The sequence below is a fragment of the Hoplias malabaricus genome, chromosome 6 (assembly GCF_029633855.1).
Source record: "Hoplias malabaricus isolate fHopMal1 chromosome 6, fHopMal1.hap1, whole genome shotgun sequence".
In the NCBI taxonomy this organism is placed as follows: Eukaryota; Metazoa; Chordata; class Actinopteri; order Characiformes; family Erythrinidae; genus Hoplias; species Hoplias malabaricus.
This window is the reverse complement of record NC_089805.1, coordinates 34,816,068-34,835,310: the sequence shown is the minus strand read 5'-3', so window position 1 is coordinate 34,835,310 and position 19,243 is coordinate 34,816,068. Positions and strand designations below refer to the sequence as shown.

The 19,243-nt window shown below is 38.7% G+C and overlaps 1 protein-coding gene across 1 annotated transcript in view; it reads left to right on the top strand.

Annotated features, from left to right (window-relative positions):
- The window catches only part of csmd2 (CUB and Sushi multiple domains 2), a 340,194-nt gene that overhangs the window by 44,660 nt on the left and 276,291 nt on the right, over positions 1-19,243 (top strand). The window contains exon 3 of the mRNA XM_066674957.1: positions 12,056-12,168. Coding sequence (XP_066531054.1) covers positions 12,056-12,168 — 113 coding nt within the window. The remainder of the gene's footprint in view (positions 1-12,055; positions 12,169-19,243) is intronic.

Here is a 19,243-nt window from a genome sequence, read left to right as displayed (position 1 = left end):
TTTGTAGGTGTACAATGCCCCTCATTTCTCTGTATTGGTGGAAAGCAGTGAGAATAGGGACACCACTGATGAGATACGACTCGAATGGTGGACCATTCTTAGCACAGGAGAGATTTAAACAGAGCAGAGGAATGATGTGTGAAGGTGTTAGTCAAGGATCACTTATATCTGACTTTGTGGAAGATCATTTTCTTATATACAGTAACATTCAGGGAATATTGGGAATACAAGCTTGATGGGTGTTTTAAAATCCAGAAAAAAAAAGTTTAGTCTAACATATCACTAGAAGTGTTGTGGCTCATTTTCTTCTTTTTATATTAGTGCTTTCATTTACATTTACATTTCAACTTAAAGGTAAATTTCCTTTGAGATATTTGTAAATTTAAGATGGGTATAATTCATTAATTGATTTATATTTTAATTAATTTATTCTTTCATTCATCCATTCATCTTATTGAGCTAAATCACTATCATTCATTCATCTGTAAGCGATTATCCAGTTCAGGGTCGCGGTGGGTCCAGAGCCTACCTGGAATCATTGGGCAGAAGACAGGAATACACCCTGGAGGGGGCGCCAGTCCTTCACAGGGCAACACACACACATTCACCCCTACGGACACTTTTGAGTCTCCAGTCCACCTACCAACGTGTGTTTTTGGACTGTGGGAGGAAACCGGAGCACCCGGAGGAAACCCACGCAGACACGGGGAGAACACACCAACTCCTCACAGACAGTCACCCGGAGTGGGAATCGAACCCACAACCTCCAGGTCCCTGGAGTGTGACTGCGACACTACCTGCTGCACCACCGTGCCGCCCTAAATCACTATCATGAGTATTTGAATCAGAATTTTGAATATTTTAATTAAATTTGTCTGAATATATTTATTTTTGAATTATATTCATATGGCATTTGATAAACTTGAAATAGTTAACCAACAAAAGAGTGAGGTGGTGAAATGTTCAGATTTGATCAATTCAGACCCATAAATTCTAATCTTAAATATTGTCTTAAACAGGCCAGATCTCTAGATTATACAGCTACTACACCAGAGTTTCTTTTTAATCTCAGTAATTTTATGAGGTGATTGTACCTCAGTTACACACAACATTGTTGTATTATCAGTCGTTTATACAGAAATGTAAGCGTGCCAAAATTATTCCCAGCAAAGTCGATGTTTTACTACATATTACAATTGATTTTAAAAAATAGAGGTTTACATTTAGTAACCTTAAAAATGTCGTAATTGAAATATTCATGATCTTGTAAACAACTGCCATTTCTGTACAGTTTCTTTACTAAAAAAAAAAAAAAAAAAAGGTTTTTGGGGAAAAGCCCTGTTGCACTACTCATAGAGATGTTAACATCAGGCAGTTCAAGAAAATGTATGATCAAGCCTGCTGTTCATATCAAACTACAAAACTTCAAAACTACAAAAAAAAGTTCCTACTGAAATGGCACTCAAGCAATCCGTTAAAATGAGAAATCTTCTGATCATGGCAGGAGCTTAAAAGATTAAGTTTTAATGGTGATAACATTAAAGCTAGAAACATCTGATTGATAAAACAGTGCTGTATGTAATGGATGTCCACAGTCTTGTTAAAATATTGATCAAGCCACTTGCTCTCTGGTGTTGGGGCTTTAATAATCTGAATAATTTTTGTGTAAAGAACTCTTCAGAAAGGCAGTAACAATCAGCAGTGTCCAGTGTGTTCGTGTGGGTTATGGACAGAGGAGCTGACTTTCAGTTTTTTTTTAAATATCAGAAAGTTAAAGGCTTGTGTGTCACAGAGAAACTCGTCCACATATGAATAAGAGATTATGATACAATAACTTCCACAACTTTCAACACATTCCTGTCTGAGCATCCAGTAAATCACTGCAGTGTTGAGCAGAGCTTGGCTGGACACAACAGGGTTTAAGCCGTAGAGATGTACACAAAGGAACGAGACCACTTGATCACTTGAACACTCGCACGCTTATGCCGCTTTTTCTGATGTTTACAGTGTCATCAAAGTGCACACTTCAAGAAAGGCCTGTTGGCTTAGGGCAGGAAGTGGGATGTAGTGAGACAGTTCCTATTTCATCTACCCTAACCACTTCATGCAGAGCAGATGTGGGTCTGGAGCCTAGCTGGTATCATTGGTTATTATCATCGCTGTTGTTGTTGTAACACATTGCACATAGAAAAGTATGAGCTATAGACACCAAACCTACAAATAGGTGTGTCCAGTGACAGAGAGTGTACACAGTGTTGAAAACCACAACACTGCCATGTGTGATCCACTTATACCAGTGCAACTCCAATGTCAGTGCCACTGCTGTGCACCATCAAAACCCCAGCCTCATCCAAACACCAAACTCTGGCTTTAGCACGAGCATCAGTGTCTCGTTGAGCAGGAAATTTATTCAGTGAAGCAAATGCTCTGTAAAATCACATGTATTGAATTATCTAAGTGAGGGGTGTAAGATTAGGTTTTGGATTTCTGACATATTTGGCGTTCCTTCATTTCAGAAAAAAGATGATGAGTTTTAGTTGCAGATGTTCTCCACAGCTGCTTGGATTAAACACCAATTAAAACACAGTGCTGAAGTGTCCTGTAGTCACATAATTACTGTATAGTAAACACAGTCATGTAGGATATACAGGAAATGAGAGACATTCATAATGGTTTACATTTATTTTGGAAAATAATATAATAAACAGACACATTTGAGTAGCTCTGTATAAGAGCCTTATACCTTTGTGATGCTGCTGTTTTTTTTTAGTTAGATATTTGATAGCTTTATTATAAGATTTGATGTGAAAGTTCTTTTTCTCCAACTGCTGTTTCCTCTTTTTAGCTCAAGTCAGCAGTTGAGGACGTTGCACTAATGCTAATGTTGGCCCAGATTGATCTCACAGAGCCAGAAAACTTCCAAGTGCTTGTGTATGTAATGAGTAGTAAGATATAGAGGACAGAGTTGGTTCGAAGTGACAGGATGAGTACAGGTCTGTGCTATGAGTGGTGAAACATGGAGGACTGAGTTGTTTAGAAATGACAGGATGAATACAGGGATCATCCTGTCATATTAGCAGCAATGTGAAGAACTCCTCTGCCATTTTGAACCATTTATCTCCCTTGTGATGAGTTTTGCTACTGAACTCTTTCAGTGACAACTCATCAATTCTGCTTTTTTTCAGTGCTTTTTATGGCCTGAAAATCCCCCAGTCTGATGAGCAGTGTATTATATCACTGCTTCCCTACATTCAATAATTCATGCCTGCACTGCTATTCTTCTTCGCCCCTTCGTCTCCCCCTCTTTCTGACTCTCTCTCTAGCATCCTCCATCATTCTCACTGTATTAAAGCATTAATAATTCTCAGAAGAAGCTTCCTTATCATATTTGCACTTGCTTGCACTGTAGCATAGTTTAATGTATTGTTAGGATCTACCTTTTGTTTGCCTGTTTTTTGTTCTCTAGCTTGAAAAACAAATGAATAAAAACAAGACAAAAACTAAAGTTAAATGCGGTGTTTTGAGCATTCAGTGCAACAGGCAAATGGTAGGCATGCCTCGTTCCAATGGACCCTAAGGGACAAATGACACCACACATTATGAGAAAGGCTGCCTAAATGGATATCACTGCCTGACTGTTTACGCAAAGGGGCAGTGCTGTAGCCTAGAATTATAGTAGCCTTTACAAATAAGAAGTGACCAGGGCTCTTTTTATTTTCTGTTTGAGTGGAGCAGGGGTGTGATTTTGAGATGAGCCGATTGCCTCCTGTTTATTAAGCTTGGAGCTGGTGCTCTGGATCTCTGACATCCACCGCTGTGAGGGGAAATGGGGGTGAAGGGGGTGCAGGGTTTGATTACTGTGCCCTAGCTGTTTTTGGAGAGCCGCCTTCTACAGCCCAGTTTGTGTTGGCAAAATCCAAAACAAATCCGAACAGACTAATGAGGTACCACCGTAGAGATAAACTCTGATCCATGGGCTTCACATGGTTCACAGCTGCTAGTAAAAATCTCCCATAATGCATCTCACACCTCAGTGCTATAGGTAGCTATTTGGAACCTGTACCAGGGTGCCACAGGGACTTAATCTTCATTTTCAGGTTATTCCAATGTGTAGATTAAAACTGAAAGTTCAATACCACCAATGGCCAGGCCTGTCCTTTACAGATTCACCCAGCTGTTGCAGGCAGATGGTTGGGGCTTATGCTTGGCCATTCTCTGGTTGTGTGTATTAGCTCTTCACTCAATATGTGCACTTAAGTCAGATACATTACAATAATCCAATCTCTAGCACGAAATCACTTATGGCACCCATTACCAACCATGATTGGCTTTCACCGGGAAGCCACCCTCATCACGGTAGTAAAAATACCACGGTGCACAGTCCGTATCTGTGGAATGTGTAGATGTGTGAATGAGTTTGCGGGGGAAGTGGAGAGGTGTGAGTGTGTATTTATGGAAGCCTGCCAGAGGCTGTATATATGGGGTAGGAGAGGATAATTTGGCGCCACTCACTCTGGGTGTTAGCCATTTTGAGGTGCTCTGTTGGTTGCCCCCTGGCCCAGGCTTCAAGGCCTTGAGCAGGAGAGAGTTACAGTCACAAATGTGTCCAACGCAGCAGTCTGCTCTGACAGCAGCATCAATCGAGACAACCTCAGCTATCAGCTGGGAACGAGGACCATAGTGGTCTTCTGTGCTGAGGTGAGGGCAGTGGATGACAGGAGGATGGAAACTGGACACAATGAAAATTTCTTTTTAACTCTCTGTTGCTAAAAAGAAAAAGGGTGAAATGAAGTTCTGTTATCAGAATCTCTGATAGATAACTGAAGATACCTTTTCTTATGTCTGGAACCTCTCTACATTATTTTGTTGTTTTGTTGTTATTTGAATCTTACAAGCTTCCATTTAGTTCTTTAACTGGTTCTCTCAGGATGGTCATTACACTGGAGAATGAGGAGCACCATACAGAAGATGTGATGTGATACTGAAGTAAACTAGTTTGTGTATATGTGTCATTATATATTATCGTGGTTCTTGCGTTTGCTCATCACCCTGAGAGAGTAGTCACATTCTTACAAAAACAGAACAGTGCATTATGGCTTTTGATGTTTAGTAGAATGCATTGTTTATTTAGTCGTGTTATCATATTTCACTGTGGGATTTAGTGCATTACCTATATACGCCATGTCCTCATTGCACCATATTTTATGTTAGATATTACCACAAAAACAGCAGAATCATAAAATAGTGGAATAGAGTGAATAATAAAGGGAGACTTCCCCTCCTATTTTACAACATACTTGAATAACAACATTTTTTTCCTTTGCAATCCATATTTCTTTCTTGTGCTATTAAATGACAAGAAGTTGATTCCTTTGGATTTTTCCCAGACCTTAAAACAATAAAAAATAATTTTATGCAGAAAAAATAGATTTATGTCTAGTCCAAGGCGACATTCAGCAAATATTAATCTGATTTTTGCATTACAATAATGCTATTAGCTTATTTGTTTGTGCATTTATAGGATTTGTAATTTTATGCTGGCCCCAAGCAAGCATTGGTGCTGTTGCGTCTGTAGATATATGATGATTAGAGCTGCTTGTAAGCTACATTTAGGTAAAAGATTTCACTTTATTTATTACTCTTACAGGCTACTTCATTGTTTAAAATGAACACTCTGTTTAATGCTACTGTGGTTGAATAGTGATTGTTATGATGGTTATATGGCTTATGGTACATTACATCATTTAAACATTTAAAGCTGACTAGTAGGCAGCTAGGTGTTTTATTTATGCTTTGCCTGAAATGTGATGAGGATTTCAAATATGATGTTACAGTGTGTTTTTTTTTTTAAAGCCTTATCCAGTATTATGACCAATTCCTGGATATCTTTGCGTATTCCGATGCTCCTGCACTTCAGTGTTACCCTGTTTCTAGTACGTTCTAAATTTGACTGTCTAGCCCCCACACTGTTTAGTACTTTCAGAGGGTGGATATGCCAGGAGTACCATGGTAAACGTGTTTTTCTTTGCCCTCTATTATAGACTGTGGCCATACTTGCTGAAATAGCACCAATAAACAGACTTTGCATGTACTTGCTATCTCCACATGCTGTCATTTGTTACAATCTTCACCTACACATGCTGTCACTTTCACTCCCAGTCATTCTGGTTGCTTGGAATATTGATATGGATGCGGACACACACACACACACACACACACACACACACACACACCACAAACACGTACTCTATGCCAGGACTTTCTCGCCATCATTTATTCCTTGGAGTCATTCTTCTGCTTGAATGTCAAAAATTTGATGCTTCATCCCCACCCCTTCCCCCCATCCTGCTGCAATATAGCTGCTTCAGCAAAACTCACACACATCTACTGAATGAGATTAAAGGGAGGACAACCTGATTTACTTTCATGGTGTTTACACAGTGAGAAAGAACAACCAGGGGGCTTTTGTTCATTTAAAACAATTTGTCTCAACTCTGCATGGGCCTTAAACAGTGAGGCAGGGGTGAACGCGGGACGCAGTGAGAGAGAAGAAAATGAAGTGTGCTCACTACGCTGAAAGAATCAGCACAATTTATAGAAGCACCGTAGGTGGCAACAGCCACTAGAAGGTATTCAGTCAATATGGTTGTGCTCTTGTTTGTTTGTTTGTACTGCTCTTTTAAAGAAGTTAATACATTCTTTGTTGGAATTTGCCATTCTAGAATAAATTTTGCCGCTCTGTGACACCATGCTAGTCTTCTGGCACAAGGCCATGTCTTATGCACAGATGAAGCTAGCCATGCTACTGCAAGAAGTTGATTTAACCCATGCATTGCTGCACTGAAAGCAGTGGCAGTAAATGGAGGGAAGTCACAGTCCTCAGTGCGTTATGACAGCACTTGGATGCTGAAACTCATTATTCACAGTCTGACACTCCATTTAATCACATTTTATTATGGAGCTGCACTGGGCTGCAGTAAATCAGGACCCGCATGGTCGTGCTGAAGACTCTGACAGCGGTGGGCGGGGGGGAGACGGCATTTACGGATAGTTTTAATCAGAGGAATTTCTGCAACAGTAAAATTTCCTGTACTGTTTGTGCGCACATATAAATGTATGTGTGTATGCTCTTGTTACCTATAAAATCAAGCATGTATACACATGTAGACATACATTTGTCTGACGTCTCGAGAATGAAGCCTGCTGGTCACCAACCCATACCTCAATTTTCTCTTTTCCGTTCCCTTACTGCTCTCCATCCTGCAATGTGTCCTCCCCACAAGGGACATCTGGGATAATTGAAAGAAGAGCAGTGCTTTTTCTAATGGAGAGTCCAGCCATGATGCTGTAGGACTCATCCATGTGGAAAGGGCTTCAGATAGGCCTTTGCTGTTGCCTCAGCACACCTCATAACCCTCCAGTCTGCTTCTGACTGATCATGTTTGTGCTGGCTTCAGCTTATCTGCCTGCACTACTGTTTGAGTGCTGATTTCTCATAGAAAGAGTCCATGGCAAAGGCTGCTATTAGTGTACACAATTTCTAGTTACTTGTACCATTGTGATGTGCATTAGGAACTGTGAATGAATTGGACACCTTTCTGTTTATGCCATCAACAACTGGTATATTAAGCCATATCCGTGGACACACTTGAACATTGCACACTTGATTTACTATTCATAATGCTAAGTAGCAATGTGTTTAAATCCTGTGCATTTTTTAAGGCTCAAATCAGCGGAAATAAAAATGTCCCGCTATTATAAATTTACATTATTTTCAGATGAAATTCAACTTGACAACCTATGTTTTACAACACCTTTTGAATTATTGCTGTGTGAGCTAGTGTTAGACTTGTCTCTCTCTGGGTAGCTCACTAAGCGTTTTGTTGCCAGATGAGCTCATGATTACTGCTCAATGAAAAAGCTACTTAAACATAATCAAATAAAATTTCAAATAGCTACTCAGTGTTTAAAATTTGGCCGGAATTGTGGTGCATCATGTTGTGTCACTGCCACACAGCACACAAAACTGTGCTTGAGGATTCACTTCACTGTCTGTGAGTAATTTTGTGTGTTGTCCCTGTCTCTGTGCGGGTTTCCTCTGGGTAATGTGGTTTCCTCACACAAACCAAAAACACACGTTGGTTGTAGGTGGATTGGCTGTGTGTAATTTCATATTGGTGGGAATTTGTGAGTGAATGTATGGATGTTTTTACAATATTATTTGTGCAATTTTGCAAATATCCTTATTCATATGGGCTTTCAAAAGTGGTTTATTGTTCAGTCAGAGCATGTAGCTTTTGCTAGTACATATGGGTTAAAATTCAAAATGCCATTCAAAATGCCATAGAGCTAAGCTAACTGCAGAAACAATAGTCAGGGAAAAGCCATAGGTTAATTAATGAATTAATAACAGTATAAAAAAATTCAGTTTGTCCTAATTTAGTGTTCAATTAAAGAGATGTATATTCGGCTGGTTGGTCAACCATAGGGTATTTCTCTTCTTCAAAGGGCTCACTGTACATGCATACATACATGCATACATGCATCTTCTTTTCCGCTTTTCCATTTCAGGGTCGCGGTGAGGGCTCATTGTATATACAAAATTTTTGACAATCACCATTATGAATGGGAATGCAGTATATTTCTGTTATTAACTGCCAAAAGAATGTGACAAAATATGTGCTGTGTTCACTAGGCTGCTGTAACATTTTATTATTTTAGTTTAGTAGTATAAAGTTTATGTTAAAGTTATGTTTATGTGTGTTAAAAATCTTGTTAACGTTTAACTGAATGTTAAAAAAATGTCAAAGTGCATGCTAATCCTTATCATGAGTGCTTTATTCAGATATTATCCTATATGTTTACTAGTGCTATAAATAAATATTCAACTACTTATGCAGATATGTCTAAGTTATGCATGTAAGGGGACTAGTGTTTAAAATATGAAGGCAAGCTTTTTGCAGTTTAAAGCGTTAAATAACTATGGCCATTACAAACAGTCAATATCTATAGTTTATGTTTAAATGATAGCTCCTCAGATGTTTTTGGAATGGTCCCATCATGTCTATACCACCCCCCACCCCCCCCCCCCCCCCATTGATGCAGATGAATTATTCCATGTGTGTAGAAGAAAGTGTATTTCAAGACTTTTCTTCTAGAAAAATTATAAAATTATAAATGTATGACCAGGTGGTACTTCCAAGCTTTTGTTTTGCCTGTGTGTATGGAGTACACAGGGAATCAGATTCACTCCACTCAGTTTCACAGTGCCATTGTTCTGGTTCCAGATGTCATTGCTGGATTTGAGGTTTGCTTGTGATGCTCCCTGTGGAAATACTCATTCTCCTTCTGTCTCCAATTCTTCTGGTATTCTGTATGATCTCAGATGACTATAAGTGGAAAGAGCTGATTGGAGCAGCTTGTAGATGTGCTCTGGAAGAGCTTATGGATTTGTGGCATCGTTGGCACTGTACTGTGGCTGTGTTAAGAACAATTACTGAAGTCAATCATTTCATAAACAGTACTAGGGCTGCGCATTTGGTTATCATTTAACAAACACACACACACACACACACACACACACACACACACACACATATATATATATATATATATATATATATATATATATATATATATATATATATATATATATATATATATATATATATATACAGAGAGAGAGAGAGAGATAGAGATTTTCATGTATACTACACTAACTTACACATGTATTTGTTTTTTTCTTCCTCATACAAAGAATTACTAACAGAATATTGTTGCAATTAATAAAAGTATTGAATATAACTTTGTGTTGTGTTGACATTAATTCTTTTATTTTTAAATTTAAAATCAGTTTATTAAAAACTTCAATCTTAAGAAACGTGTGATTAAACCTGTGGCAGAGTTTTCCTGTGATAGAGCCATGGGGCTCTTTTTTAAAAAGAAATCGTGGAAAATTAAATGCTCTAAGCCAGGCTGCAGTCTATGCAATTGAATTAATGAAAATAAATAAATATTGTATTTCATTTTTCGGCTCATGATTACTTTGACACATACACATAATTTGACTCAGACATTTACATATTACACTACTCCAATGAATAGAGGACAGTTCCACTTATCACTTTCATCTTGTATCTAGCCAATCTTAGACAATATTAAAGTTATGAAGTGGAGAATGGGAAATCTGGACCACCAGTGATTCCAAGGAGTTACTTATCATGTGTGGCAGGTTTTCCGCATCTTATTTCAAATGTAATGATGCCTTAGTTTATTTTGTCAGTTTAATAACTGATAACTTACTTTTTAAATAAAAAGAACAAAGGCACACTCTGATACTAGAAAATATATATGTGATATGAATATGTCTAAATTCTGCTGAATGGTTAAAAGTGAACTGCCTTACCAATTTTTCAAACAGGAAAACATCACACCCCTCAACTAACTCCACCCCCACCCTTCCTTTCCATTGTTGAGATGCTAGAGTTACCTGTATGACAAATGCCAAGGCGGTGTAGCAAAATCAGGCTTGCCTATTTGTACTTGTTCTTCCTCTCATTAAATGTCCTCACCAAACATGAGAATTTGAGACAGTTATGAAGACATTACTCCATATGTTTACTAATGTAATATTATAATGTAGAGCCATGCCCAGTGGCTGCAGGTCATTTGCACTTATAGATTGCTGAGAACAAAACAGCTTACCCAATACTAGTCATATTTAACCTCTGCCCCATGAAATGAGACCGCTTAAGCTCTGTATTGATTGTGAATGTGATAGGCCTGGAAAGCTTTATTACCTAGTCATGCAGATGATTAGAACATGGGGCCTGGGGTCTTGACACTCACACTTATCACCTGGTCAACCATGGCAACCCTCTCACCTTTTACACAGCATTTTTCTTCTCTCTTTTTTTCATTTTGGCTCTCTGTCGGAGCAGTCAATTTGAACACAAATTGAAGTCAACCTGAAATGGAAATCAGGCAGCATTTTTCGTCCTTAGCTTAACATATTACAGAGTGAAATAGGCTGTTTGGGAGAGAAATAACAGTAGCAGAATGGTTATATCCATCAGGATTTGATAGGATTTAGAAAAGAAAGCATTCTAAACTTTCTACTTTTTTATGGTGGAAGCCAGGTTAAAGGCTTGTTAGAAGGCTAGCCTCTTAGAATCCATGTTGCTTTGTTTTTCTTACAACTTCACAGCAAAAGTAAATCAAACTGAGAGTGTGTGCAGAATAGGAATGTCACACATCAGTCCTATCAATTTTATCAGTGATTATACAAAACAATATAAGCATGTATTGATCCACATTGCACTTTGAATACAGTTTCATGCTAATGTAAAAAACAAAACAAATAATTGCAGACCAGAAAGAAGCCTCATATTCATGCAGCTGTTATACAGCCATGGAAAACCTGTTAGAGCTCTGGCTCTATATTCAGATTTGTTTAATTCTGGCTAGTGTACATGTACATGTTGTAACTATGATGTTCAGTAGTATAGGAGTAAGACTAGGACCTTTAGGCTCTGGCAGACTCCCATTCCTCTTACTCCATAAAATAACTCAGTTTCACTTGTTGTTTCTGTGGTGTAGTGGTTATGATATTTGCTTGATTTGTGAAAGGTCCCTGGCTTAAGTAAAAAACAAGCCAGTTTGCATTGTTTTTCATTTAATTACTGGATAATAACCCTCAGGATATGACAAGCCTGGTTAAAATAAAAAAAAAAAAAAAAAAAAAAAAAAAATATATATATATATATATATATATATATATATATATATATATATATATATATATATATATATATATGTATGTGTTCTTCACACTCGCACATAATTGACCAATATGGTTCTTGAACAGCCCGGTATCACGCGGTCTTCAGAGATGCAAAAGTAGCTGTTGTATGGTTAGGTTTCAATAGATATTTTTTGGCAGTATTATTTTTTTAATGTTTTTAACTCACGATGAGTCTTTCAGGCATTTTTGCAGCTTATGTTTTCTCTGTTAGGCAAAAATATGTTTTCATTGATTTAATTTTTGTGTCTGCAGGTTAACGGGCTTCCAGCTCCCTTCTCCCATAGTGAGCACTGGAGCAAGACTTACACTGTGGCTACTGTCAGACTATGCTGTGAGTGGCCAGGGCTTCAAAGCAGTATATGAAGGTAGGTGTCTCTTGATTTCAATATTCTCCCTTTCTCTATTTCTTACTTCCCCCTTCTCTTTTACCATTTTTCTTTCTTTCTTTCTTTCTTTCTTTCTTTCTTTCTTTCTTTCTTTCTCAAACAAAGACTCTGTTCTCATCACCAAATTTTTTTGGTTGTAGACACTTGTTCTTCTCTCTTTGTGTCTCTCTCTTTGGTGTTCTGTGTTGTTGGAACTCCTCTCGGCTGCTGTCACTGTTCAGAGTGCGGTGCAAGGCAGTGATGCACTGGCACCTTTTATTGGTCCAGTACTGAGCGAAACCTCTGATGGGTAAACTGTGGACTCCTGCATTAACTTCCTTATTTGTTTTTTGTAGGTTAATTGCATTAATACACATGGTTAATTAAAGCTAGAATCAGACCACGGTATCTTCTGTGCTAAACGCTGGGCTGTTGTCATATTTCTCTGATCCAAGGGCTTTCATGGCCCAGATATCTGCATTTTTTTTTAACTCCTGCTTCAGATGTGCTAAAGAGAGAGTGACTCTGTGATAATTGCACTAATTGTGTGGCTGGTGATTTGAGCGTTCTGGCAACTTGGCCTGCACAGTGTTAATGAATATGTACTGTCAGTTGGAAGGCAGAAGCTACGCAGTTTATTTTTTTACTGATATTATTTCTAAAACTCGTAAGTACGCATGCCTCTTATTCTGGGCATATTTAACCTTGCTTGCTTTTGGCTGAGTGGCTGTTTTTCACTGACTTTCTGTGGAACATTTTCCAAGATAATTGGATACGCAGAGCTTGCAGACATTGCCGTCATATATTGGTTGACTGTGTAGACATTACTATTATTGTGTACATGGTCATGAGGGTCTTGCTGAGCTTTTGGAAAGTGCTGTGCCCACTACAGGATGCTGTTGTGTTTTATTGCAAGAGTAAAAACAACTCGAGTTCAGTTTAGATAAATGTCCAAGAAATAAGAGAGATGCTTTAGGAAGGAAGTGATCCAAAAAAAAAAAAAAAAAAAAAAAAAACCGAAATAAAGGTTAAAATAATTAGAAACAGCTGTTGGCTAACTTTGAATGTTGAGCTATAGGTTCATATTCTAGTACTGATCTACTGTATCCCTGTGTCTGGCTTGCGCCCCATCCAGGGTATGTTCCTGCCTTGTGCCTAGTGATTCTAGTACAAAAAAGCATTGTTAAAACATAGGGCGGATAATGTCCTTTATTGTTATAAATAAATGTGTTTCAATTGTAAACGCTTTAGGGCATAATTACTCTTTAAATCATCTACTTTACCCTTCTTTTTCTCAAATGCCAGGGCTCTTTTACCTATTCTTTTTCTTGTTTCAGTCCCTGTGCCTTCTGAAAGCAATTGCTCTTCAGGTGCTGGGCTTGATTTGGCCCTGGTGTGGAATGGTTATTGATATGGTGTAATTGGGAGATATTGAATTCTCTCGTTCCAGCAGCTAAGTGAAAATTTAATTGGAAACTTCAATCATGGCAAGCAACAGGAAGTGATGGAACAAGTGAGAGAGGGAAAGAGCGGTTGGGGGGGGGTGGTTGAGAGAGAGAGAGAGAGAGACTGCTGGATGTAAGCGCATTCCTCAGAGAGCGAACCTATACTAATACAGATAGTCCTCTTATCTGACCCATATGGATCCGCCTAAATCACACTGTCGCTGTAATTATGTGTCACTACCCATCACGTGACCTACACAGGGGCTGTGGAGTTAGAGTGTGAGATATATGCAGTACATGCCCCTGGTCTGACTTTCACCGTAATGAGAAGCCTGTGAACCCTTATCAATCCCACACAGCCAGACACTTGGACTGTTTTAGTGATCTGCAGTCATGCTGTCCCTCAGAGCACTAGACAAACTCATGATGGCAGATTTTAAAATGTCCAATTACAGTTTTTTTTCTCCTCCATCTCAATAGCTCCTTTTAATGGTGGGCCTTAAGTTGTGAATTGGTCGTTCCATAATCAGCCTACTGTCAGGGCCAAGAATGGAATCATGTGCCCAGAGTTTCCTCAACGAAGATGTAATAATGAAACTGTTTGTAGTTGCTGTTGTTTTTGAACAGGTTCATATTGTAAAATTTGTTGTCTTTTAAAGATTTTTCATGCTAGAAACATGGAACTAACTTTTTTTAATATTTAGAATTAAATAGGCACGGTGGAGCAGTAGGTATTGTCTCTGTCACACAGCTCCAGGGTCCTGTGGGTGACTGTCTATGAGTAGTTTAGTGTGTTCTCCCCGTGTCTCCATGGGTTTCCTCCGGGTGCTGCGGCTTCCTCCCTCTATCAAAAAACACACGTTGGCAGGTGGATTGGCAGCTCAAGTGTCCGAATATGTGAGTGAGTGTCACCCTGTGAAGGACTGGTGCTCCCTCCAGGGTGTGTACGGACCCACAGCGCCCCTGAACTGGACAAGCGGTTACAGACAATGAATGAATGAATGTGTGGAAACAATATTTACACACTTCAGTAAATTCTAATTTAAAGAAACTACTGTAAAAAAAATAATTATTTTTTTTTATTATAAGCGCCATTTTAATTATTATATCAAAGTAGAGCTCATTTGTTTCGGAGTTTACAGTTTTGCCAAATAACTATCAGGTGTGTGAAAAAGCAGAACTCCATGGACGGAAATAAACAAGCCTGCACTCAGCTTCAGGCACAGTTACAGCATCTGATATATGCAGCACATGCCCCTAGTTTGACTTTCACAAAAAAACAACACTATAATGAGAATCCTGTGAACCCTAGGGCATTGGACTCTTTGTAATTTTTAGTTTCAGTCTCCCTTGGAGCACCTTATAAACTCATATAGGTCCTTTAAATTTTAATAATACAAAAATAAGTCCTTTTATATCATATTAAAACTACATTATATTAATGAATTCAAGTGAGTAACTTTTTTTTAGTAGTAATACTGATTTGTTGCTGGCATCAGTGTGGTGCAACAGGTAGTGTCGCTGTCCAGGGTCCTGGGGTTGTGGGTCGGAGTTTGGTGTGTTCTCCCTGTGTCCGTGTGGGTTTCCCCCGGGTGCTCCGGCTTCCTCCCACAATCCAAAAACACACGTTGGTAAGTGGATTGGCGACTCGGTGTCCATTGGTGTGAGTGTGAAAGTGAATGTGTGAGTGTGTATTTTGCCCTGCAGTGGACTTGCCCTGTGCCCAGGAATTCCAAGTAAGCTTCAGACCCAATGCAGTCCTGAACTGGATAAATGTTTACAGACAATAAATGAATAAATGATTTGAAAATTTCTATCACTTTTATATTGTTTGACTGCTTTTTCTATGACAAATTAAATAAGGCAAGGGGCTCGTATGCAACATTCCTGCTGGTACCTCAGGTTGCACTATTCAGCACTGGTTAAGGTTTTTGCTTTGCTGTTGCTGATGAAACATGTTCTGTGATATCTGAAATACTTCTCTTGCAATGCAAATCAAAACAGTGCCTGTCTCTCCTCCGAACAGTAATCTTTTTATTTAAATGGAATTAAAGAGATTATGGCTGTGGTCTTATAATATGATTCTTAGAAGAGGAACTGTTGACAATTTGGCAACTTACTACAAGGGAATATGATTAAACCTTTAACATATTTGCACGCATTTGCTTACACAGTTAGTCCTGCAGTATACTGGCGTAGTGTAATCTGTGAAGTCTAAGAAGAAGGTTGTGTCCGAAACTCCCTCCTTTCTACTACATGCTTTGTTCACCATTCCGGTTCCTTGAGAGACCTTGCATTCGTAACCTCCTTGTCTCCTCTGTTTCCCGTCTCTCGTATTCAACTGCCAGATATTATACACGAGTCTCAGTCTTACAGTGCAAACAAAAACTATCGAGAGGTTTTTGAGTTCATTCCTGTTTTTTTTACTGACTTCTTTTACCACAGTTGCTCAATATATTGACTTGTAAATATGTAATATTTATAGTTCACTTTCAGTTTTTACATCACTATGAAATGTATGAAAAGTGACTTTGTTGTTTTGCATTTAAACTAAGCAGTGACTGTACAGGTAGATTTCCATCTTTCCACACAGGAATAGGGAGAACACACCTCTCCTCACCAGACCAGAGGTGGGAATTGAACCAACAATCCAGGACCCTGGAGCTGTGTTTTAGGAACACTACCCGTGTTGCTATGATGCATTTTATTGATCCTACAAGGAAGTTGCTTGTGTGCATATCTTTGTAGAGCAAACATTTATTTATTTATTTAAAGCACAACACATAATCCTGGGAGGGCAACTCAGACAGCTCAACATGCTTGGAGAAGAACACTAACTTCTTGTTATTTCTTTGTACACATAGATCACATTCCTGCCTATGCTGGGATTCAATATCTAGTTTTAGTGGAGGCAGGAGAGTTGCCCCTTACACTGTAAAATACACCATGTGATTAATAGCTGTGTCATTCCCTGGGATCAAACTCAAAATCCCCACTCTACAGCAGGGCCTGTCCTTAGCTTATATGATTTCTTTGGAATTTTGCGTTTATGAGCATTTTCGCATGTGTGGTGTGTGAGTATATGTTAGTGTTCCTCCCTAAGTGTGAAGGCTTGCTTTAATGAATTTATTCTTTTTGCTTTGTGTTGTCATTTCATCAATATAGAGGATCTCTGCTTCACTTCTTGTATTTTACTCCTTATCTTTATTCGACTCAAAATAAATCCCCTTGAGAAATAGTAGGAAAATTAAGGAAATCATCAGCATTAGTATAAATTATCACTCACCAGTCACTCCTGTAGCTACCACTTTGCTCAATGTCTGTAGAGACACAGGCCCTGGCTCTGATCCACTCCATCCACTCTGCTAGCTCCAGTTCCCCCCTCTCCTGGGACAAAGCGAAGACTTATTTATCACAGTAATGAAAGCATGCATGTCATTGAGAAACTTTCCATTCCACTGCATGTTTGTGGTTGAAAATATTCTTGGAGCCCATTTAAAAAAAAAAAAAAAAAAAAAAACGCATGCTAGCTGCAGTTTGGCTTATTGCTTTGATGTGCTAAGAACATTAATATGGTGATGATGAAAGTATGCATTAAATAATCAGAATTGCTGAATTAGGCATAGTGCATTGCAACATGGAAAATGGCTGAGACTTTTACACATCGCACGTCTCATCTAGCATGTCTTTGATCATTCTCTCCATTATCCTACTCTTTAAGGGTATCATAGCGTTATATCTTCTCCCCCTGTCTGTATATGCGTTACATGAGCAAGGTCCAGTGAATACAAAGTACATATCACCTTTTATAGTACCTTTCTTTAAAGTAGATATCCCTGTTTCCTGTTCAAAGTACATATGTCCAGTACAGGACAGATTTCAGTCTGCCCTTGAAATTTGTTCAGTTAGTCCTATGTAGTTTTATTCACCTTATGATGTGTGCAGTGTTAAGCATGTACATTGTGCTATGAAATTTGATGCAGGTTATATTTTAGTATGCAGCACTAGATAAGGTAATGATGGCATGTGTTAATCAAAATGCTTGCAAAAATTGAAATATTTCAAGTATAATTTTTTGACCTTTTAGTTTTTAACTGCTTTAAGTTATTAAATTCAAAACAATTGACAGTACACCAGCATTACCTTTAGTGACTGTTTTGTTCTCAGTTTTAATCTCTTTATCAGGGAATTTTGGCTCTCTGGGTGCTGGAGATTTTAAACACAGTGTCCATTCACTGTACACATTGTTAGACACATCTACCTCGTTGGTCCCTCAAGGAAAGGGTTCCTAATCCAGTGATCTTGGGATCATTCAAATATTAAAGCTTTTCAGTGTTTTATGGCCAGTTCAATCAATCCAGCTTGACGTTTTAACCTTAACAGCATGGATATTTATGTCTAAACTTAGTAACCAACTTCAAAAAACAAGTAATAAATAAGGTGCACATTATTGGAGTTGTGCACTTTGTGTTGAGAAGAGGTCTTTCTGAGGGATAAGTTAGGATGTGCTCTTTTTTTTTTGCATACTTGGGCCACTGCCAAGCAACACCACACAACGCTTTGCACGAAAGGCCACTAATTAGTGGAGCACTTAACTAAAATGCCCACTATGATGAATCAGTTCTCTGTTGTGTGGCGGCTGAAGGAATCTGCATGCACACACTGTCCGTTTCAGTAAGCGCATTCCTCACAATCCAGCTTCTGTGCCACTCGTGTGACGGTATGAGTTGTATTACTTTTATCCTTTGAAGGATAAAAAAAATGCGCTCAAGACCCTCAGTCTCACCACACCGCCACCCCCACTTTGCCCCCCACAACCCTCAACTCTCCCCCACCCTCAAACACACACAACTGCACTCTAATGTTCGCTTCTCTCAGTGTGGTGAAAAGACTCCCTGCATTTGAAATCGATCCCAGTGCTGAATCAAAGAGAGTGTTCTGCTGGCCCCCAAGAGACCGCCCAGATCCCCAAGGCTCTCTGCCTGCTGCAGCCGGGGGAATGTGTTAAGTGAATTGCTTATCTTGGAGGAATCTAGGTGATGTGTTTAGCAGTGTTGCACTATTGCGCTAGTGTATGAATGTGTGTGCTTGTAGAGGCCAGGCTAGTTGTGCTGTACTAATGTTCACACCATGCTGCCAAGCCTTATTTACACAAGTTAATGCTTACTGCATAAGTGCATTATTTTCTTTCAAATAAGTGGATAACAACATGCCACAATAGGTTCAATTCACTGCACATCTCTGTACACCTCCACTGTAAGAGAAGACAGCCCTGTAGAGGCACTCTTTGTGCTCATAAGGCTCCATACCTTTGTAAACATATTTCAAAAGTGCAATAATAGCCTTAATGTCCAAATACATACAATTTTTCTTTATTTAAACTTTATCATAACTTTTTAAAATAAGAAAATTATTATGTGTATGAAGTTAAGGTATCTATAAAATGTAGCAAACATATGATGCATTCGTTTTCATACCAAAGCTCATCACTTTGTACCACCCAATTGATGGTTCTTCAAGGGTTCTTGATTAAAGGCAATGTTTATGTTGAGAAATATTTACATGCTTAAATAGTTCTTCACAAGGTGAAATTGTTCTACGAATTAATGAAAAGTGTGTTGTACATGGTT